General features: G+C 37.1%; 1 protein-coding gene across 3 annotated transcripts in view; it reads right to left on the bottom strand.

Annotated features, from left to right (window-relative positions):
- The window catches only part of cpeb4.S (cytoplasmic polyadenylation element binding protein 4 S homeolog), a 56,655-nt gene that overhangs the window by 3,064 nt on the left and 28,390 nt on the right, over positions 1-25,201 (bottom strand). For 2 of the 3 annotated variants that reach the window (XM_041587489.1, NM_001197286.1), the window contains 5 exon segments: positions 12,227-12,400; positions 6,948-7,037; positions 3,900-4,018; positions 3,263-3,377; positions 478-659 (listed from right to left, as the gene is read on the bottom strand). In XM_041587489.1, coding sequence (XP_041443423.1) covers positions 478-659; positions 3,263-3,377; positions 3,900-4,018; positions 6,948-7,037; positions 12,227-12,400 — 680 coding nt within the window. 3 annotated transcript variants of the gene reach the window in all.

Genomic DNA, 25,201 nt, shown 5'->3' with positions numbered 1-25,201 from the left:
TGCACTAGGAAATCTCCTGCACAACACATGGATGGGCAGCAAGAAAATAAACTCCATAAACATCTAGCATGTAACACAGTGTCACCAAGAGGGAAACCAGCAAGAAGACACAGTCAGTGTCTTGTGAAAAGTAATTCACAAGATCCTAATATGAAAATTCATAATGTAGGGGATTTCATCTTCATATTTCACCGGCTTCTATAATTGCGGAGCAACTTCAGAACAGCTGTGCAAGTGAGATATAGAGGCAGTGGAGGTGCCAAACTCTGGTATGGATTGAACTGTGTTCTCAACTGCAGCTGCTCAGACCACTCCATGCAGCAATCTAGAGCACAGATTGTTTTTCTCTTATAACATTAAAGGGGTGGTTCACCTTTGAGGTAACTTTTAGTATGTATAGAATGTCCAATTCCTAGCAACTTTGAAATTGGTCTTTGTTATTTTTGGTAACTGCAGCAAATAAGATTGAAAACTCACCCGTTTATCTATTTCTCCATGCTGCAGCTGAACAAATCGGGCACTGATAGCAGCTATGTAACTCTGCTGATTTGAAAAGGCAACACGCCCAGCTCCTTTTGGGTACTTTAGCTCCGGGTCAGTGTCTATGCCTGCGTAACATACTCCTCCATACAACCGGTCCATTATCATGGCCAATTCCACTGAAAGAGTCACCAAAGATTTTGATTGAAGTACAGAAAAGTTAAGCTTTTTTTTTTGCAGAATAAAAGAAAATGACATTCTAAGCAACTTTCCAATACACATTTATGTCCACTGCTTGGCTACTCATACCACTGAAACTTTGAACTGGTATTCAGCCTGGCATGTTCCATGATTAACAAACCTGAGAAGTACTACAGAAAAATGCAAGGCATTGACTTTTGGCTGATTTTTACTGAATTGTTTATGTAGTCACACAAGCAGTCATGGTAATTGCAAAATATAGACATATACCGATCAATAACTTTAAAAATGTTAATTCATACATATGGAAAAGCGGATTAGAGATATGGACGACACCAAATGTGAAATCTTTTTTTGTGTTACAACTATTATAACACTGTCTTTGTGTGCGCTTTATCATTTTTCCATAAAGCATTTGCCCAATGCTTTTAAATGACCTATTAGATCCCTATCAACATGACCTATAGGTAACATATATTTTGAGGAGTAGCTCTTTTAGTTTCAGTATCACATTAATTTACATTTTCATTCATTATGTAAAAACAAAATGTGGATGAACAGGATGAAAATTTATGCTACTGACTATTTTACATAAACAAAAAGGAAAATAAAAGGAAAATATTTTACTTGGCACATGTAATGTATAATAATTTGAAAGACCCAGCATTATACACTTGGGTATCTCTCCAAAAGCTATCACCGTGCTCATGCAGAAAGCCTCTCTGTTTTAGAAGATTCAGCTTATCAACGGCCTACCTAAATTAATTATAGGGTTTGCGTTTCATTTTTAATGAGGTATTTTATTTCCTATGTTAAGGCTATTTGTGCAGTGATCATATAATACGATCTTTCAAAAACAGGAGGATCTATTTAGCAAGACAATGGCCATCTTATGTTTCAGCATTCAAACATCTCCTTAGCGGAATGTCATGCTGGGTATTTTAATCAATAATGACATCAGCACACCAGCACACCACTTACTTCTTTTTGGGTGTATTCACTCCCAAGCCGCCTCCAAGCCAACCAAAATACTTTCTTGAATAACGGGATCTGAAGCACACCATTCTGCACCTGAGGAAGGGGGTCTCCCTGAAAGTTTGTGTTACTTTCCCGCTGTAATAAAATGCTTTAAAGGCAAAGCCAGAGGAAGGTGTGCTTCATATCCTGTTATTCAAGAAAGTATCAATGAGAAGTATGCTTTGGGGTACTGCCCAAAATTACACCAGTGATAACTTGTTCAGTGATGACCCACAGTGAGTAAAAGTGTCTTTGTTAGTCAATAGAAGCTCCCAATATGCCCCATGTGCCATATTATTATAATTATTATCAAGTACAGGTATAGGACCTGTTATCCAGAATGCTCGGGACCTGGGGGTTTCCGAATAATGGAGCTTTCCGTAATTTGGATCTTCCTATCTATTAGTCTATTAGAAAAACATTAAATAAGCCCAATAGGCTGGTTTTGCTTCCAATAAGGATTAATTATATATTTGTTTAGATCAAGTACAAGGTACTGTTTTATTATTACAGAGAAACAGGAAATAATGTTTGAAAATTTGGAAAATTTGGATAAAATGGAGTCTATGGGGTATGGCCTTTTCGTAATTCAAAGCTTTTTGGATAATGGAACCCATACTGTACTTATAAAACACCAAAACATTCTGCATTCTCAAACATAGAGGTTGCATATAAAAAATACTACATACACAAGAATTAAAGAGTGCTCAATAGTGTTTACATTCCAACAAGAGAAGAGGGGTATGAGACACAAGGGAGGCCATTTATCAACACTTGGCAAATTTGCCCATGGGCATTAACCCATGGCAACCAATCAAATTGCTGATTTAATTGTTCTACTTGCAGCTGGCCTTGAAAAGCTAATCACTGATTGGTTGCTATAGGTATAGGTTCAATACCCCTTATCAAGTGATTTGAACCCGAAACATGTTGTGTTTACCCCTGCCTTGTTTGTTGTTTGCAGTAATACTGCTGGAGTTCCTTATCCTTCTCCTATACTTGGATCATTTGCAGCACAGAGCAACTATTAAGGAATTGGACACATGCCATTTGGAAAAGCTGTGCTAACCACCATCCCTCTCTTCTATTTCAACCGTCTTGAATGTCAGTCATTAGTTTGAATTTTATCATGAAAGCTAGGTGGAAAGGTAGAGAGACTGGTAGAGTGGCATAGCAAAGGAGGAGCAATTTCTAAAGTGTATGAGCCTGGCAGTAGCGTATGGACCGGAGAAGTGGCAATCTAATAAGGATATCTATAAAATAATGGCAGCACTGAATTACTACTCATAAAATACCTAGGCTATTAGACAGATCAAAAAGACAGGGCCCCTTTTTTACCATAGGATCAGAAATGGTATGCCCTATATGTGTCTGTTAATAACCAGCATTTTTAACAAATCTGAGTATCCTTCCCCTAAACAAGAGAACTACAATTGAGTATTGACAGGCACATTGGTGTCAAGGAAAACTTTGCTAAGTATAATGAGGAAGGAATGCATTATGTTTTGCGTGAGTTAAAAAAAAAAACCTCAAGAGTTAAAAACGTATCGCTACAAAAGCATACCCGCTCGTAATGGTCGTGGAACACCTCCAACGAAAATGGTTTTCCGAGGATCAAGAGGCTGTGAGCCATCCATCACAAAGTCACTGTCACTGAGGTTCCAGGGACGGATCTGAACCTGTGGAACAACGTAAGAATTCCATAAAAGTGGCAAAAAAACCAAGTGTCCAAGACTTGGCATTATTTATACATAAAAAAAACTAAAAGCTAATAAAATAACAGAAATGGACACTAACGAGTAAAAATCCCTTTTACCCCCTCAACAACACTTTTAGCCTTGATAAATTAAATTACCTTAATGCTTTATACATAAATAATAAAAAAAATCAATCTTCCGGTTGTATTACTGCGTTTTAAAAAGATGATGGGATGACAAGCACTGAACAGTCTCGTACGTGCCTCCTGCTATAAGACTTTCTTGTTAAAATCAGAAGTTCATTTCTCAGGCTTCACAGAGGCTAGTACATGCTATTCCACTGCTCACTTGCAAAATGCCAGTCAGTTTAATATAGTCTAATTCTCTCTCAGGTAGTACAAACTATATGAAAATATCTAAAAACTGTGATAGACAATTCAAAAGATTTTTTTAAATATCTATTTTTTGTAGTGCAGACCAAAATATGGCAAGGGTTAAACTTACAGGCTTGTCTTTGATTGTAGGACTTGAGACGCACAGGTAAAGCTTTCCATCCTCTTCGATACATGCATCAATCAGGGCCTGTACGGAGCTTTCATCTTGGAACAGCAAGAATGCATAGCCTAAAAATAATTCAAAAATAATGAAATGGCTTTAAAGGGCATGTAAAGTTAACAAAATAAAATCCCATTTTTACTTTCTTTAATGAAAAAGAAACCTATCTCCAATATACTTTAATTAAAAAAGTTTTTAGAAGAAACCTGAATGTATGCAGTGAAATTCTCCCTTCGGTTACTGCTGTGGATAGGAATTGTCAGACGGTCCCTAACTGCCTTGCAGGGAAACTGCTCTGAGGCATACTTATGAACAGCAGGGGGAGCCCCAGCCTTAGTTCCAAGCTGTGCAGAACTGAAGCAGCTTTGTTTGTTTTTCCCTGTAGAGCAGTCGGCGACTGTGTAGAGATTTGTATTAGATTTTATTTTTGCCTTTACATCCCCTTGTTTCCAACTCCAGCTGCAGGGACAAAGATCATGGAGCCAGATTTAAACAGATAAACTGAGATTCTATTTTGATTACATGACCTAGGACCCTGTGCAGTCTGCATATTCTGATTATTATCAGTCTTGCTGTATCAGATTCTGGCAGATATTTGACTTGTGCTATTTTGACCATTTATGACAATCCCTAAGCAGCCCAGACCACACTGAGCATGTGCACAGTCTTCGTCTTGCAAAGACGTTTAACAAAGTTACAAGATGGTGACCCCCCTGTAGCCAACTTTGAAAGCATAAATAATTTGTTTAATTAGGCTTGTGGTGCAGTAAGATCATGTTTATGTTTAGTATACAAAATACAGCTTTTCTAACCTTATTTTATTTTAGACTTTACTTCCCCTTTAAGACCAAAACTTTGATGGACATAACCCATTCATATTTTACATTTTGTTTTGTCTCCGAAATGGGTTGCTTCTGTTTTCAAACTAAAATATGTTTGCTAACTGTAGCAATAACTGTAACTGCATTGCTAACATCCCCATTTATACTGTTTGGAAATGCCACCAATATCATCTCTTGCTGAAAAACAAACACAGGGAAGAGGGTTTATGATATTACTTGACCTAACAGGAGTAGGAACAGGGTACTAGGAACCCTGTCAGTAAAATTTTCTTAAACACAAATGGGGTAATATAATATACAGTCTGAGCTTTGCCTACATCTAGTAACCCATAACAACCACTAAGATATGTGTTTTTAAACTGCTGACCTGTAATTGCTCCCTACTTATTGGGTGCTATAGTTTACTAGACAAGTAGCAAAAACACAAACATTAATTGATCTATGCTTACAGAGTTTTACATGAGCATATTATTTACAGTTTACATTGTAAATTGAAAATCTAGCCAACGGTGTTACGTTTCAGAAAGGCAACGTTTAAAAACCTCCATGATCTATGTGCAAAATCTACTGCCCCCATGTCCTTAAATGTCATTCCACGGCTTGTCTAAGGCCAGTGTCACATAACAGAGAAAACATGATTGATAAAGCTTGATAAAGGGCCCTGTGCGGCCCGAAACGTTGCCTTTTTCTACTGTAATGAGCCAATAAAACACTTGAAACGCAACAGAAACCTGTTTGTCAGTGTGCTATGGTCGTATGGACTGAATATATGATTTCAACCCATGGCAGAGAGGGTAATTGACCACTAAGCACCTGGTCTGACGAGACGGAACACAGGGGTTGAGCACTTCATTATCGTGTATAACAGAGAAAACACTGATGCCACAGTAGTACTAGCTTGATTGCCATTTTGGAGTCAGGATGGAATATTTTCCCTCTCTGAGGCAAATTGGAGAGGCATCAAATTGGTTTTTTTTGCATTCCTCTGGATCAACTGGCAGTTAGGCAGGTTGAAATAGAGTTAAAAGGTTGAACTTGATAGACGCGTGTCTTTTTTCAACCTAGCTTACTATTTTACTAGCAACAGGCATGAAGGAGATTATTGTGGGGCAAATTTATCAAAAATCGAATTCATTTTTTTCCACAATTTGAATTTGTTTGTGCCCAAACTCACATATTCAACTTATATTTTTGAAAACTTGATTGTCTGGTATTTATTGAGCAAAAAAATAAAAATAAATAAATAATATTATAATTTGTTGAAAATTCTAATAAGTAAACATTCGCCATCTAAAAGCTGGAGATGTCATGTAGAAGTCAATGGGAGTTTGTATTTTCATAAATACAAAAACATTCTAAATTCGAATTTATCCAAGGTATAAAAACCCTCACAAATTTGATTCTTGATAAATGTGTGTATGAGTCACATTTTGCCCAGAAAAGTTCTTAATCTCTGGCAGAAATCCACTATTTTATGTCTTTTGAGACCTTGCCAAATGAGCAGATCTTTAGGTGTAGGAGGCACTGCACAGATATGTCTATATTAACAACAGAGAATAAACAACTAATAAATGGATAGCTTAAAGAGATACTGAAACCAGTAATTAAACTTTATTTCACATCTATCATAATATTGCCTTTGAAAGCAACTTATAATTTTGCCATAAAATATTTGCAGGATGCTTTTACATTACCTGTCTGATCCCCCATGTTCCTGTATGAGGGGGCTGCCATATTTGTGCAGCAGGAGTTAGCAATAGAAACTGTAACTGACAGGCTGAGATGGGACAGTCCGGTTGGCAAAACAGTCAAGTTTAGAAACTTCAACTAACAATAACTCACAAAAACAAAATTCTCAGCAAAAAACAATGAACATGACCTATAGGTAACTTTTAATGTACATTCAAATTTTAAAAAGGATTTTTTTTTGTGTCAGTATCACTTAAAGTATCCCTGAATACATTCATAGCATTTTTCTTCAAACTTTACATATACTAATAAACTAACTAATAAATGAATAGCTAAAGTATCCCTGAATACATTCATAGCATTTTATTCAAACTTTACATATAAAAAAAATGCACACACAACCCCGGAAGATTATAATTTTTGGATTAGATTTTTAAAACAAATTTATAATAATTTGAGAAAGTACCTTTTGGAGGAAAGTAAGACTTGCTTTCTGCTTTATGTGGCCAGTCTACAATAAGAGGTCCAAAACGTCGAAAACTAGCTGTGATCTCATCTGTGAGGGGAGAAAAGAAAAGGTTATAATTTTGCATGCAACCAAACAGTAAAGCCATGCAAGGTAGACAAAACAAATACAGGTGTAACCTGTTTATCTTAGAACTACAGGTGTGGGGATCGATTACACGGACTACTAACTAATGACCTTTTAACAGCTAAAGCCAACAATCATTTATCACTGCTAATACTGCTTGATTTCTCTGCTGCATTTGACACCCTCTCCTCCTCTAGTCCCTCCATTCGCTTGGCCTTCGTGACACAGCCCTGTCCTGGTTCTCTTCTTACCTCACTAATCATTCCTTCAGTGTCTCCTGCAATGAAGTAGTATCTTCTCCCCTACCTCTTTCTGTTGGGGTTCCTAGGCTCTGTCCTGGGCCCCTTATTACTCTCCCTCAGCAAACTAATCAACTTGTATGGTTTCCAACACCACCTCTATGCTGACAAAACTTAGATCTATCTCTCCTCTCCTGATCTCAACCCAGAACTCCTAACACGGGTCTCCTCCTGCCTGTCCGCTATCTCTACTTGGATGTCGCAACGCCACATTAAATGAAATCTCTCTAAAACGGAAATGGTTCTCTTTCCTCCAACTAACACCAGAAATATCCCAGAGGTATCCATCATAGCTAACAATTCCACTATCACCTGTCCTTCACTCATTAACCTCAGCAACTGCTCCTCCTCTGCCATGCCATTCTGCCAATCCCTACACTGGCTTCCACTACCTTTCAGAATAAAATTAAAAATAATGACCCTGACATTTAAAGCACTACATAACTCTGCCCCACCCTACATCTCTGAACTAATCTCTATATTCTCACCCAATTGCTTACTACGCTCCTCTAATAACCTGCTCCTTAACTCTTCTCTCATTACCTCCTCATATGTTCGCATTCAATACTTTGCAAGGGCTGCACCCCTCCTCTGGAATTCTCTCCCACAGACTGTCTGACTTTCTCCCATCCTTTCTGCCTTCAGAGTATCTCTTAAAACGGACTTATTTAGAGAAGCGTACCCTCACCTCTGCTTAACTACCAAATGCAATACCACATACAGTACTACATCTCTCACCCACTTAATTCTGATCTTGCCCACTCCCACACTTAATTCTGATCTTGCCCACTCCCACACCATGTGTTGCATTGCCTTCCCTTTAGATTTTAAGCTCTTTTTGCACAGGGCCTTCCTTACCTTTTGTACCGGTATTGGTTGTGATGTATGTAACTCCATATGTTCTATGTATGTAATTCATGTGACTTAGTTGTATAAACACATTTACTTTACAGTGCTACAAAATATGTTGGCGATATGTAAATACTGTACATAATAATAATAATATCTGAGTTTTCTGTAATCTGAAGAACCATCGCGGTAACAGTTTCATGGCAATAAGGGTATAGCTAGCTTAGTTATCCTCAAATGCAAAGTGCTGTCTAATTATTTATAGAAATAAAAAACTAATTACTGTTTATTTTGATGTTTGCAACTCTTTTCAAACTTATTTGCAACAAAACTAAGTCACGAAGGAGAAAATTATCCGCACCCTACAAAATGAGCCACAACTTTAAGGGACCGTCATTACTATCTCAAAACCTTACAAAAACCACAGCGTTTACGAATTGCTACAAATTGCAGAGGCCAAGGGTGCATCATATTGGGAAAACTCTATGTAACATTATGCAAGATATTACTAACCTTGCTATATACATAATGCTTGGTTGTGCTTTACTGAAACCCACTCACGTGTTATTTTCCAATACAGTCATACATAGCCACTGTTGTACAATCTATCATGCGCAAGATGATTGGACACAGATATGGTTGTCACCTTTTCTGGAAAAAAATACCGGCCTTCCTATATTCTTGCGTTTTTTTCCTATTAATAACATGGGCATCAAGCATCATTTTTACTGGCCAGGCTGGTAATATACCAGCCAGGTGGTAACCCTAGACACAGACAATGTTTTTTTTGTTCTTTTTAAACAAGCATGACCCGGCTCAAGGTTATTGACATCATGCAGCAATCCTACAGACTCTGCTAAAAACTACTGAAACTTATTATCTGGCTTTGAAAATGACAGTCATAACTAATACAGGTATGGGACCGGTTATCCAGAATGCTTGGGACCTGGGGTTTTCCAGATAAGGGATCTTCATACCTTAAGTCTACTAGAAAATCATATAAACAGGCTGGTTTTGCTTCCAATAAGAATTAATTTTATCTTTGTTTGGATCAAGTACAAGGTACTGTTTTATTATTACAGAAAAAAAAATCCAAAATTTTTTTTTGGATATAATGGAGTCTATGGGATATGGCCTTTCTGTAATTCAGAGCTTTCTGGATAATGGGTTTCCGAATATCGGTATTAGATAACTGAAAAACTTGCTCAGAGCAGAATTCTCATTATCAATAATTTATCTTTTGGTGGTTGCGAAGAAGAGCAATGTACCCTGTCGTGCAGGGATTTATCAGCCATAAATATTACCCTGTATATAAATGTCATTGAAACTTGTATATTATATGCAGTCTTACTTTTCTTTACTATCGTGTCGACTATCCCTAGATATAAAGGAATCAGAGTTTTGTTTGAAATCTCTGGACACATTAATGAAATCATTTCGCCGTTCCTGCTAATCGACAAGTAGTGTTTTACAAACAAAGTCTTTGGTAACAGGCAAAAGTCCTAAAGTTTTCTTTACGAAGGTGGGGAGAGGTTAACTCTGCTTCACTGAGGGAAACAAATATCGGGGGAAAAAAGCCTTCTTCACTACCATTCCAGTCACAAGAGTTGTAAGAAAATGCACACCCGTGAATTAAAGGTGCTGCCTCATTTGGATCATTCTAATGATACTAAAAATGATGCTAAAATAAAAGTAAACTGTTTAAAATCATCTTTTTTTTCAAATCCCATTTTCATACTGGCTTTTAAAGGAAGAGGATTAACTTTGGTTAAGCCATTTATTGAAAGCCACAGAGTGTGACCACAAAATTACATTTTCAAGCAGGTTATCTGCTGAAACATTAACCTGCTGGTGGTCACACTTTGTGGATCTCAATAAAGGGGTTAAGGCTCTTATAAGTATGTGTGTCTCCTAATTCAGTTTATTTTGTGCTTACAACTGATGTTTTGCCAAGCATTCAGGCAACACCACTAAATCTAATATTAAAAATTTATCAAGAAACCTTTATTCCTCATTTCTTAAAACTAGGATAACTGTATATTAGATTGTTGAAATGAAAACTGGAAAGCTGTTGAATAAAAAAAGAAATAACTTAAAAACCACAAATAATAAAAAATGAAAACCAATTACAAATTGTCTCAGAATATCACATCATACTGAAAGTTAATTTAAAGGTGAACGATCCCTTTAAAGGACAAGAAAAGTTAAACTAAAGAAGTAGCTACAAATGTTGTACATTATGTTTTGGGCTTCTGTACCAGCCCAAGGCAACCACACCCCTTTAACAGTAAACATCTGTGTCTCCAAAGAAGCCCCAGTAGCTCTCCATCTTCTTTTCTGCTGATTCGCTGAACATGCTCCATGGTGCTGTCACATACTGAGCTTAGGGACCGACTCAAAATATACAGTAAAATAGAATATAAATGTCACAATATAAGGCTGATTAGAAATGAATACAGATAATTACTACATGGCAGCACAGAAACCAGTGCAATTAGCATCAGAATTTAATAATCAGCCCTGTAGCATCAGCTTATATTACAGACAAACCTCATTTTCTGCTGGATAATTTGCGATGACCCCTAAGTTTAGCTTCTCAACAGCTGCTCAGAGCCCACTGAGCATGTGTCAGTGTCGCAGACACTTTCCAAGATGGTGACACCCCCTGTCACAAGTTTGAATTCCTGGATCATTGCTGCTATTGACAAGCTGAAACTTTAGGCTGGTGCAGTAAGTGCAGTATATAAAACATGGTATTTTTAGCCCTATTCATTTTTAGAGTTTAGTTCTCCTTTAACGAGATATCAATGATCAAGTGTACAACAGCTATGCCTGTGATCAACAGCCACACTGTATAGTCGGTTTACCGCTGCACCCTAGATGGAATGGCAGTACAACATAAAATAATTTACAAAAAAAAATCCCTATATATATCCCTTACCTTGAACCACCATTTTGTGATGGTCTGTGTGCTGCCTCAGAGATCACCTGACCAGAAATACTACAACTCTAATGGGAAGAATTGTTGAAGCAAAAGACAGAACTCTGTCTGTTAATTGGCTCATGTGACCTAACATGTATGGTTTGTTTGGTTTGTTTGTGTGCACAGTGAATCGTACGATCCCAGGGGGCGGACCATATTTTCTAAAATGGCAATTTTCTATTTAGGATTACCTAATGGCACATACACTAGAGAAAAGTATATTATTATGAAAATGGCTTATTTACATGAAGCAGGGTTTTACATATGAGCTGTTTTATGCAATATCTTTCTATAGAGACCTATTTTGTTTGGGGGTATAGTTTTCCTTTAAGCCATCAAATACTGTTTGTACCCTATCATGTGCATATTTTTTTCTAGTACTTGACTAAACATTATCCAGAAATATAGGGAAATACCCACCCCACGTTAGCCTTGTTCATGGTTGAAAACTGGTTAGACTGCACCTCTTCTTTATTAAAGGGGTCTAGATTATTATTTAATAAAGGGGTCTATACCAATCTATACAACATTTGCTTCAAATGCAAGATAATACTCAAATGGCTTAGTGAAATCCCTTGCTGAAAACAAAGCAGATCTGCACAGAGGATAGAAATGGAAACTGCATGGGCTAGAACATGAATTTAATTTCAAACCAGATTGAATATGAAATATGTTACAACATACACATGCATTAAATGTTAGCATCTACTCATTTTCATCTTTGAGGGAGTTGACAAAATTATGTTTATTGAAATCTATACATGTCTTCTATGATACTATTTATTAAGAAGCCAAAGGAGCTCATCTATGCCAGCTCTAATCTGGATGGACAGCATTTCCCAGAATAATGATACTGTCCTGATTTTATTTAATAAACATACTGTCCTGATTTTTTTTTAAACATATATTCATATTCATTCTTTACATCAGACGTTTTGAAGCAGTGTACATACAATATTATAACGCCTTCTTGTTGATATCAGACCCCTTACAAGAACATTTATAGAAATATAACAGTGTACCTTCATCTATATCTGGAGGCAGACCTCCCACAAACACTTTGCGAGAATAACGCTCTACACGTTCGCCATTTTGATGAGGGAAACAGTGTGGTGATCCCAAGCCACTATGTAAAGGCTGATCGCTTCTGCCATCATCCAGAAATCCATCTTCCATTGGAAAGAGAGAGGACTGACCTAGGAAACATAGAATAATTAATAAAAAGTCACCATGATCATATCACTAAAGATATGCAATCTGCTGCTAATTTATATATACTTTTAATTTATGTAATGAGCCTTCACTATTGTAATTAAAAAGTGGTGCTAATCATGAGCCCATGGGTGGACCACAACATCTCCAATATGTATATTTCCTGTAGATGATAAACCAATCTGTTATTTTCCACATGTTAAGTGAAAGAACAGGAGTGGGGGTCACTTTTAGGAAGCAGTGCTGCATAATCAAACACTAAGCAATACCTATGGAAAAAATTCAGAGCGTAAAAGCTCTAAGTGCACCATTAATAAAAGTTAGATTTTTGGGTAAGCCACTTAAGAAATTGCACAACACAGTTACTAACTACAATGTGTTCAACACCATAGTGATCTGTGGACTGGCCCAAAACCCTCTGCATGTTGGTGTAAGTTTGTGCCAGCATCTAGAGTCTTGTAGTGGGTCGGGTAACCGCAGGTTACCTACAAAAACCTGCGGTACCCAGCAGGTTGCAGATAGAAGTTTTGGGAGCGAGTATAGACGCGGGCCGGCGGTTCTTTGGGTTTGTGGGTCTTATCAATAGCGAGTTTTACTCCTTTTTTTCTGATCACGCCTACTTCTAATGATGTCACTTTACAATGACAGCACTTCCTTTTTCTAGATGGTCAGCGGGTCGCGGATTGGGTTGCAGATAGGGTACTTGCGGGTCAGGTAGCAGGTCCAAGCGGGTAAGTATGCGGGTTGCGGGTCCGGTTTGGGTTTAAGAAATTGGTTCCACGCAGGACTCTACCAGCATCCACACATTCTTCATGAGTGGCTTCGGGCCAATCTCTTCCTTCTGCCCATCCCACACACAACTTTACTATGCCTCACTTTCTTCATTAACAGTCAGCATTTATATATATTTTGCGTATGATTCACCCTGCCCCTTTGCTGATGTCAGAGATGGGTGGGTCAGTCATGGGGTCGGGTGCTTGTTGGAAATGAGTTCGCTTTTTGTCAACACACACTACACAAGTCTACTACTACTTGTATGGAAAAAACACAAATAGACACTCCAACCTTTATACATTACGGCTAACTAACTATATTAGGAAAAAATACTTTTTTTGGCACAGCCTATTTACCCAGTTTTTATTTTTGCCACTGAACAATATCTTTAAACTGTATTGTTTCACATGTACCATTAATAATCAAATAGTACGGTTTCACATGTTAAACACACTTAGAGGTACATTTATTAAAGGTTGATTTTCAAATTCCTGTGAGTTTTTTTTAAACTCCCATAAACTCGCATAAATTCGAAATTCAACTAGTCGAAATTTATTATTAAAATCTAATTATTAAAACTCGGACATGTTTAAACGACCCGAAACGAATTCTATTTTTCTCCTAAAAAAGTCTAATGTCAGGAAAGCTGCAAACATCTCAAATTGATTCCAGGACCTCTCCCATTGACTAGTGGATCGGTCACCTAAAAATCTGTATAATAAAAGTCCTTTTCAAATTAAACATGATATTTTTTTTTAAAGCATTCATAGCTGTTGTAAACTTATTTAAAAATCTCAGCTGTCAATCAAATATTGTCTGCCCCTCCTCTATGCCTTAGGCATAGAGGCGGGGCAAGCAATTACTTTCACTTTCCATTCAACACTTCCTAGATGTTGCTGCTCTCCCCACATTTCCCCATTCTCTTCACTGTTTAATTTTGTAACCAGTGCATGGGGATGGACATCAGGTCCCCCATTCTGGTGCACAAACAAGATTCTAAAATGATGCAAGGCTTGCCTTAATAACAGTGTCCACAAAATGGCTCCTGCCTGCTTGCTATAATTATGAATTCCCAGACTGAATGAAACAAAATGCAAATAATTTATATAGTGTAATTAAAGTTCATTTTGCTTAACTAATTTGATAAAAAACGATTTTGAATATTTTTTTGGGCGACGGGTCCCCTTTAAACAGTAATTTGGCATTTGACAGATTCAGATTTGACAGATTTGACCATAAATCCACTGATTTCACTGTACAATTTTGAGAATTAACTGCCCAGCATAGATTTGTTAGAATTCAAATACAGAAGCATTAGGACAATACTATCCCTGTAACTTTATTAAAATATATCTTAAGCTAGGATACACAGCTGTGTGCTGTCAACATGCTGTCATCCAAAAGTGTATCCTATCTTACCTTTTTACCTCCAACCCAAGTATATACAACTCTTGTGTGGTCTGACATTCTAACTCAAACAAATGTAATTTTTGTAATTGAAAAACTTTTTTAATAAGATAAGGTATAAGATAAGGTACATGGAATATTATATCAAATCTAAAAGCTAATACAATGAACCCATCGATAAAATTATTTTCCATATGGGGTACTTTAGATTTGTGATTTCTTAAAGCAAAGGCATTTGCATATGCAAATTAGGATTCGGGTGTGCCGGGCAGAAGGATTCGGCCGAATCCGAATCTTGTTGAAAGGCAGAATCCTGGCCGACTCCTGAACCGAAACCTGGATTCGGTGCATCACAAAGTTATCTTATTTGTCTAAGCACCACCATTCAATCAAAAACACTTCCTGGTTTTTATGAACCCACAACAGAACACCAACAAATTCATACATCCATCAGATTTTTTAAAGGGGTTGCTCAACGTCAAACATTTTTTTCAGTTCAGTTGGTTTCAGACCACCAGAAATAAAGCTTTTTTCAATTACTTTTTTCTTTTTCTATTTGTGACCATTTTTCTAATATTGAAGTATAAAGTTTAATTTTTCACCTTCTAAAGCAGCACTGGTAGTAGGGGGTCACTGATGCGGTTTTAAATTGATACATTTAATTGATACATTTTTTATCTGAGCACAATCCCTGAGTTTCATTAAAGGCAGCTGTTTGAATTGATACAATAGTATGTATCAAATAATGGAGCGATTTGTAACAGTCTGCACCTGGATCACTGCACATGCTCTGGGCTGCTGTCACTTACGGACGCTTAGGGACCCACTCCTACAATATACAGTACACATAGAATAGAAATGTCATATATAAATGGCTGATTAGTAATTAATATAGATGATTACTACATGGCAGCACAGAAACCAGTGCAACTAGCATCAGAATTTAATATACCACCCAATAGCATCAGCTTATATTACAGACAAACCTCATTTTCTGCTGGATAATTTGCGACGACCCCTAAGCTTAGCTTCTCAACAGCTGCTCAGAGCCCACTGAGCATGTGAGTGTCACAGACACTTTCCAAGATGGTGACCCATTGTGACAAGTTTAAAAATCTGGATCATTGCTGCTATTGACAAGCTGGTGCAATAAGTTCAGTATATAAATTATGAAATTCTTTCCAATATTCATTTTTAGCTCTCCTTTAAACAAGGCTGTTAAAGAAGTAACACAGCAATGTTATGTTTTGTCTATCCATAACATTTGTAAACAATATGAGAAGATGGAAAAAGTGATATTACCTCGCCTTCGACCATATGTCCTTGCTGCGTGTCAAAAAAAGAAAAGAGCCTTTCAGACAGTATTATCACAAAATCAAACGACTGCAGCTTATGTATTCCTCAAACTAAATTTCATATATCAAACGGCTTCATTCAAAGCAAATACCATACAATGAGAATGCCTTTTGAATGTAAAGGCAAGATTGAACCAAGTTTGGGTAAATTGCAGATTTACAACAATGTAGCATGAGTATATGTTCCAGTATGCAGTCATGTGTAGGTGCAGGGAGTTTTACTGGAGTTGAATAGACTGAAATGCTCAGAGATGTAAGGATGATGGATTCTGCAGATGTATGGACCACAGTATGCATGGCTCATTAAAGAAAGCATAGTGGAAGTGCTAGGCATACCAATGGTTTAAAAATTATTTTCATCCAATAAGTGGCCAATATATTTAGCACTTGCATCTAAACTCTACAACAAATGTACCCTAGTGTAGCCCTTTTTCAGCATAAGGTGCAGAACACAGTCTAGTAGTCCAATGTAAGGGAGCAATGTACATAGCAAATGTTTAGAGACATTAAAGGGGAACTCCACACAAACGTAACTTAAACTTTCTGAAAAGTAAAAATAATTTCAAGCAACTTTGCAATAAACATCAATTAAAAAACATGCAGACTTTTCATGGTTTGGAACAGTTCCCTAAGCCTAGCCTTTTGCTCTCCTGCTGATTTCAGCAAATAAAATGTATTCATCCTTTTTGAAGAAACAGATAACTGTGATGGGTATATTAGAGGTTTCTGTGTTATGTGGGCCTCTTAATCAAATTTTGGTTTGGAAGCCAGAGTTCCCCTTTAAAATGCCCCTGACAACTAAAATAAAGTATACACATTTAAAAAGCATACAGAAACTATATGTTTAATTTATCATTTCCCTGTAAGAGAAGTTCTCAAAGATATAAAAAAATGGACCTACGCAGCCCAGGAGCAGCAGTCTGGCTAAGTATTTGGAGTCTCTCACTCGGAGTCAGCTTTGGGAGGGGATGAAAGGTCACTGCTATCAAAATACATTCTTGTAGGTAATATAAACCCAAAAATAAACGCTGCCTAATAAAAGAAAAAAAGTAATTCTAAGCAACGTTGCAATGTATATTAAAGGGGAACTCCAGCTTGCAAAATTTGATAAAGAGCCCCACATAACACAGAAACCCCTAATATACCCATCATAGTTACCTGTTTCTTCAAAAAGTATGAATAAATGCCATTTTCTGTGCTGAAATCCAGCTGTTTAACAGTTCTTCTCTTTCTGAATCATCTGAAATCCTAGCAGGGAAGGAGGGACTAAACACTGATGTTACAAATTGTAACAACTTCACCATAGCTTACAGACAGCATACAGGAACTAATTAACCCACAATGCATTGCACTGTGATGTTCCTTTCCTTATTGAAATCACATGTGCAGGGAATTGTGGGGTTTGGAGGATGCAGGCTAAGCACAGATGATTGATACAAAGTAACAGTAGTCAGCCAGCTTAACGGTTAACAAAATTATTAACAGAAGCCTAGCAGTCATACACGCATCATCTAGACCCGCACTTTGCACAATTCGGTAAATGCACCTTCACAAGCCCAAGTCCCCAACACTCATAAGGGTCTGCAGCCCTTAAGCTGGCCATAGACGCAAAGATCCGATCGTACGAATCAACGTACGATCGGACTTTCCCATCTCCCGACCCTCCACTAACCATTCAGATCAAAGTCTTTACCATTCCGATCAAATAAAACAGATCACCCAATGTTCTGCCCCTGACAGCAATCGTACGATACTTATGTCTGACAACACTAGTGACAGTCTCCCTCTGAAAATCGTACGATCGGCAATACACGCAGAGATATTATCGGCAGCCGACAGAAATTTTCTAACCTGTCCGATCGACCAAACGACCGATCTCCGACGGATGAAAAATGTCGGGACTCTCCACACATGGTCCGAAAATCGTACGAATCCACGATTCGTACGATCGGATCTTTGTGTCTATGGCCAGCTTTAGTCATACAGCAAACATATCATTTTGGCCACTACAGTAATAGGGACTGCTCAGAAATGTCAGAGTGATAAATACAGTGATCTTGCATGACATTGCATGACAAATTTGTTTCCCGAACAAACAAATGGGATCAAATGCAGACAAGAACTGTAAGATACTTTAAAAGAACAGTAATGCCAAAAAAGCTAAATTGTTTATAAGTCATAAAAATATAATGTAGTGTTGCCCTGCACTGGTAAAACGGTTTGCTTCAGAAACACTACTATTGTTTATATAAACAAGCTACTGTGTAGCGATTTGGGCAAAGGAGAAAAGTTTCAGGTTATACAGCAAATAGCAGATAAGCTAATAATGGTGTTATCTGTTATCCACTATTTAACCTGTGCCACATAGCCTTTTTTCAATTTCCATGAGTTTACAAAAGAAATTGTCCTATTGTAACCAAAAAGTGCTGTTTGTCCATTATGAATGCTATTATTAGTGAAATAAAGAGGTTTAAATACTAACCAGATGCATACCTTGCCATGCTTGTATGGGTAAATTGTAAATTTCAGTTATTCTGCACCCCAAAGTCATGCACAAATCTGTTATTGCTTTAAGTTATACATGTGACTGTCAGGGAGGTCTCACACATGCCCCCTATAGTGTAATATTAAAGGAGTGGTTCACCTTTAAGTTAACTTTTAGTATTTTATAGAATGGCAAATGCTAAGCAACTTTTCAATTGGTCATCATTTTTAAATTGTTTCTTTTAATTATTGGGCTTTTTCTTTTGACTCTTTCCAGCTTTCAAATGAGGGTCATTGACCCCATCGAAAAACAAGTGCTCTGTAAGGCTACACAGCAGATAAGCTCTGTAGAACATAATGTTATCTGTTATCCACTATTTAACCTGTGCCATATAGCACTGGGGTCAGTGAAAGCTGGAGTCAAAAGAAATAGGCAAATAATTGAAAAACTATATATATATATATATATATATATATATATATATATATATATATATATATATATATATATATATATATATATATATATATATATATATATATATATATATATAGTTTTTCAATTATTTGCCTATTTCTTTTGACTCCAGCTTTCACTGACCCCATCTGAAAAGAAATGCTTTGTAAGGCTATGAATGTATTTTTACTTTTTATTACTCATCTTTCTATTCAGGCCCTCTCCTATTCATATTTCTGTCTCTTATGCAAATCAGTGCATGGCTGTGAGGGTAATCTGAACCCTAGCAACAAGATTGCTGAAATTGCAAGCTGAACAAAATGCTAAATAAAAAACAGAAATAATAAAAAATGAAAACCAATTGCAAATTGTCTCAGAATATCGTTCTCGAGACATCGACAGATGTCTTGACATTTTCCTTCAGAATTCTCTGGTATATTTGAGAATTCATTTTTCCATCAGTGATGGCAAGCTGTCCATGTCCAGAGACAGCAGAATAGGCCCATATTTTGGCTTCAGTTGTCCACTAAACATTCTTCCAGGATCCATATTCTTTGTCCACATGATCTTTAGCAAACTGCAGACAGTAGCAACATTTTTGGGGGGAGAGCAATGACTCCTTGCTATCCTGCCATACACACCATTGCTGTTCAGTGATCCTTGTCATTAAAGTCATAAAATCCATATTCACTTATGCTCAGTATTTGGTGTGAACTCCTTGTGCAGCAATAAATGCAACTAAACGTTGCAGTAACTATTGATCATTGCTGCACATCAACTCTGAGAAATTTTAGCTCGATACAGAACAACTTCAGCTCTTGAATGTTGGTGGGTTTCCTCATGTGAACCACTCACTTTAGGTCTTTACCCAGCATTTCAGTTGGATCAAGGTCAGGACCTGGCTATTAGAGAACTTTCACTTTATCCGTTAACTATTCTTTGCCTTGTGAATGACTTGTGTGTTTAGGATCGTTGTGTTGCTGCATGACAAAATGTCTCTTGAGATCCAGTTCACAGACAGATGTCTTGACATTTTCCTTCAGAATTCTCTGGTATATTTGAGAATTCATTTTTCCATCAGTGATGGCAAGCTGTCCATGTCCAGAGACAGCAGAATAGGCCCATATTTTGGCTTCAGTTGTCCATTAAACATTCTTCCAGGATCCATATTCTTTGTCCACATGATCTTTAGCAAACTGCAGACAGTAGCAACATTTTTGGGGGGAGAGCAATGACTCCTTGCTATCCTGCCATACACACCATTGCTGTTCAGTGATGATGGTGGAATCATGAAAATCAAGTCAACACTGTGATACAGGTATTCATTTGCTTAGACATTACCCTTGGTTCCTCTGTAACCTCTCAGACTATTAGACGCCTTGCAGTTGGAGTGATCTTTGATGGTCGACCACTTCTGGGTAGGGCAACAACAGTCTTGAATTTTCTCCCTTTGAACACAATCTGTCTGACTGTTTATTAGTGGAGTCCAAAGAGATAGTCTTGTATCCTTTCCCAGCTTTATGGGCATCAACAATTCTTTTTCTGAGGTCCTCAGACAGCTCCTTTGTTCGAGCCATGATACACATCCACAAATGTATTGTATGTGTTATCAGGTTTTGCATTCTTTAAATAAAACAGGGTCTTTCACTCACCCCTGATTGTCATCACATTGACTGAAAACACCTCTGATTTCACCTTCAAATTATATGATATTACATGATAATACTAAGGAGAGGATTCCTTTACTTTTTCAACATGCAGATATGTTATTGGACAACTTTTTTCAATAAATACATGACCAAATATAATCATTTTTGTTTCATTGGTTTAACTAGGTTTTCTTCATCTACTTTGAAAATCAGATGGTGTTTTAGGTCACATTCATTTAAGAACATTGAAAATTTTAAACGGTTCACAAACCAAAGAGGTTTATGTGGTTTTTACACTTAATACATTTAGAATTATTTTTTTTAGAAAAATAGGAAAACCACAATTTTTTGAGATTTGTGGAAAAAATGTAATACGATTGTTAGTAAATGGGTCCCTTAAAGTGAGATACACCTTGGCACAGTTTCTAAGGACACCAAGGAGGTATACCTTGGCAAATCCTTTTATATTCTTCTCCCTTAAAGAGGACCCGTCATCCAAAAAAAACTATTCAAAATACTATTTTATCACATTAGTCAAGCAAAATGAACTTTAATTACACTATATAAACTATTTGAATCTTTTTTTCTTCAGTCTGGGAATTCATAATTATAGCAAGCAGGAAGGAGCCATTTTGTGGACACTGTTATTAAGGCTAGTGTTGCATCATCTCAGAATCTTGTTTGTGCACCAGAATGGGGGACCTGATGTCCATCCCCATGCCCTGGCTACACAATTAAACTCTGAAGAGAATGGGGGAATGTCTGGAGAGCAGTGACATCTTGGAAGTGCTGAATGGAAAGTGAAAGTAATTGTCTGCCCCGCCTCTATGCTTAAGTCATAGAGGAGGGGCAGACAATATTTGATTGAAAGCTGAGATGTTTAAATGAGCTTACAACAACTATGAATGCTTTAATAAAAAATAGAAATTGGATTTCATGTTTAATTTGAAAAGGACTTTTATTATACAGCTTTTTGTGTCTGGGTGACAGGTCCACTTTAAATAAGCCACTATTTTTCTATATGGGCCTTACACATATTAAACTAATACATTACTATCACTATCGTGAAAATTAATATTTAATATAAGCTACATTCTAACATTCTAAACTTTCTAAATACAATCAATTAAATATTCTGCATCATTTCTGAAATAAGGAAGTTTATGTTTACTATTCCTCTCTCAGAATCTGTTTCTCTTCATTCTCTCTTCATGCAGCAGTTGAGTGTCAGTTATTCATTGACAGTTAGATCCAATATATCTTATGGAGGGGGCTTCCTTTCCTAGCAGATGTATTGGGGTAAGTTCACACTGGGAGATTTGGGGAGATTTAGTCACCTGCAGCCCCGGATTTGTGGAGAGGCCACCAAAGCCCGGGCCTAGGGTGGCAGGATTTTAGGGGGCGGCATGCTGACCAACCACACCCACATTGGTTCAGAAACACTGGGGAAGCACAAGAGATACGATAGTTTTTTAAATTTCCTGTACGCCAATCCCCATTATTCTGGTCCCAATGATGAAAATTTGATTAAATAAAAGGGAGGAGACAGGGCAACGAACAACAGCGGGCCTAGGGGCGCCTGCTATGTAAATCCGGCCCTGGTCACCTGTGACTAATCGCCTCTTTTTCTGGGCAACAATCTCCTCGAATTGCTTTCCCTTGCCTTCCCACCGGCTATAATGGGAAATCGCCAGTGGGATAGCACTTGCGTCGCTTCGTTTGCCGATAAACGTGATTAATTCAGAATTGGTACAGAATTTTTAATTGATTATATTTAGAAAACGTTTTATTTCAGTATTCTGAAGCTTATATTAAATTTTCATTTTTACGCTAGTTCCTCTTTAAACATCAAGCTGAATGTATGAGCAATAGTAGTGATGTAGAAACAAATGTTTGCCAGTTCTGGCAGCCCACAGCAACCAGAAGATAATGTTTATTGATGTTTGTATAGAGAAGAGTCTCACCGTATGGTATATGTATATTCTAGCAGAAATAAAAAGCATTTTATGAAAAGGACTTACAATGCATTTAAAATGTGTAACTGTAAAAATAAAAACAAATGAAAAGTCTCTTGAAAAAACAAAGGAGTTCAAAATAATTACAAGGTACACAGTGGAGGCTGAAAATAGCTTGCCTTCCTTGTCTGCCGTTCTTGGGACAGTAACGCCTCTTGGCAGTCGTGTGAAAGCTGTTTTTGTCCTCCATCGTAGGACTCCACTTCTATGTGGCAATTAACATTCATCACATAATGACTGGCTAGTTGTTCTTCCAATTTACAGCAAAGGTTTGCAAACAGGCTCTCAGTGTAAGCCTTATGGGTCAGAGGTTTTATCCAGAGCTGAACACTGGAGAAAGATTTGGGATTTGTAGAACTGAATGAAAGCTGCTTTTTCCCCTTTAAAGGCACAGTTCACCTTTATGAAACGTAATACTCAAACAATTGCCTCTGTTTTTTTTTCTATTTGTCTTTGTCAGACAAGTGCTGCAAGCTTGATGGATTATAAACGGTTACAATTTGAGATTTCTCAGCAGCATTAGAGAAATGCCTGAAACAAAAGTATCAACTGTAACAGTCATTTTTTTTTCTACTTTACTTCAAAGTCTCAGGGGCAGATTTATTAAAGGGACAGTAACGTCAAATATTTTTTAAAAAAAATGTGTTTGTATATAACGAAAAAAACCCACCAAGACATATCTAACTTTAAAATCGCAAAGTCTTAATTAAAAAATAACTTACCGAAACTCCACTTGCGCTCCTCTTCAGAAAAGGCGACAGGGCGACGATCCATTGCGCGGCACTTCATTTCTCCTCCCTGGCTATTTCCTATAGATGGCAAGGAGGAGAAATCGAGCGCCGCACTATGTATTGTCGCTTCGTTGCCTTTCCTAAAGAGGAGTGCAAGCCTTTTCTGAAGAGGAGCGCAAGCAGAGTTTCGGTAAGTTATTTTTTTAATAAAGACTTTTAAAGTTAATTATGTATTGGTGTTTTTTTTTTTCTGCTAACAAATTTTTTAAAATAAAATAAATAAATTGATGTTACTGGTCCTTTAAGGGTGAAAGGGAAAATTAAAATTTTCAAAAAAAATTTTTGGTCAAAAAACTCTCAAATTCACATTGTGAATAATCCAAACTCAATTCAAATTTGCATTTCAAGATTTATCATACTCTGGTCCTTTAAGAACTCAAATTCGACTATTCACCACCTAAAACCTGCCAAATTGCTGTATAAGTCAATTTGATAAGTCAGGGATCAATTTGGTGATGTTGGCAGCTTCCTGACATTTGAGTTTTTTTAAATTCAATGAGTTTTTCTAATTCGATTGGATTCGAGTTTTCAGTTGATTAAATTCATCCAAGATGAGAAAATTTGATTTTATTCATACATTTCGAATTTCAAATTTAAGGGAGTTTATGGGAGTTTTAAATAATTCACTTGAATTTGAAAATCAGCCCTTAATAAATCTGCCCCTCAGTGTATACTAAGGGGCAAATTTACCTAGGGTCGAATATCGAGGGTTAATTAACCCTCAATATTCGACTGCCAAATTAAAATCCTTCGACTTCGAATATCGAAGGATTTAGCTCAATTTATTCAATCGAATGATTAAATCCTTCGAATCGAATGATTCTAAGGATTTTAATCCATTGATCAAAGGATTATCCTTCGATCAGAAAATTGATAGGAAGCCTATGGGGACCTTCATGTGACTCGTGCAGGCACAAGTCACATGACTTGGGGCAGCTGGAAAATTTACAATATGTCTAGCCCCATGTCAGATTTCAAAATTGAATATAAAAAAAAATCTGTTTGCTCTTTTGAGAAATGGATTTCAGTGCAGAATTCTGCTGGAGCAGCACTATTAACTGATTCATTTTGAATTTTTTTTTTCCCATGACAGTATCCCTTTAAGTAAGCTTTATCAGAAAGGTCTATATAAATACACCATTAAACCCTCAAAGTAATGCTGCTCTGAGTCCTCTGTCAAAAGAAACACAGCATTTCTTTTCTTCTATTGTGTACACATGGGTTTCTGTATCAGACTTCCTGTTTTCAGCTTAAACTTCCAAGGATAGGACTTGAGCATGCTCAGTTTGCTCCTCTATTCCCCTCCCTCTGCTGTAATGTGAGCCCAGAGCTATGAGTGAGCATGGAGGGACTCAGGCAGGAAGCGATGTCACAACAAGCTAATATGGCAGCTGCTGTCCTAAACAAACAGAGAGTTTCTAGAGCCGTTTACTCAGGTCAAAGCATTCTGCAGAATAAATATAGTGTTATAGCTTGCACTATTGTGGTTATTCTATTGGCAATAAACAAGCTTGATAGCTTTCCTTCTCCTTTAAAGAAGGCTTCTCCGCTGTATTAGAATTTGTTACCATGACATCACATTGGAATACCATTAATATGAAATAAGCCTGAAAGAACCTGAAATAGTCAAGATTTCTGTCTAACAAAGCCAACATGTACTGGGCCTGTTCATAACACCATAAAGAAAAAATACTAACCAAATTTTATTTCACTCAAAATTCCAGCTTTCACAACGATCTAAACGAACTACACCCTGCTTCTTGCTGGTGACAAAGTAAGCATCCTTCTAGATATGAAAGCCCATTTGAGTTACTGTTGGCATTCACCATTTCTAAAATATGCAGATAACAATT

This window comes from Xenopus laevis, chromosome 3S (assembly GCF_017654675.1).
Source record: "Xenopus laevis strain J_2021 chromosome 3S, Xenopus_laevis_v10.1, whole genome shotgun sequence".
NCBI lineage: Eukaryota > Metazoa > Chordata > Amphibia > Anura > Pipidae > Xenopus > Xenopus laevis.
This window is presented reverse-complemented; position numbering and strand designations above follow the sequence as displayed.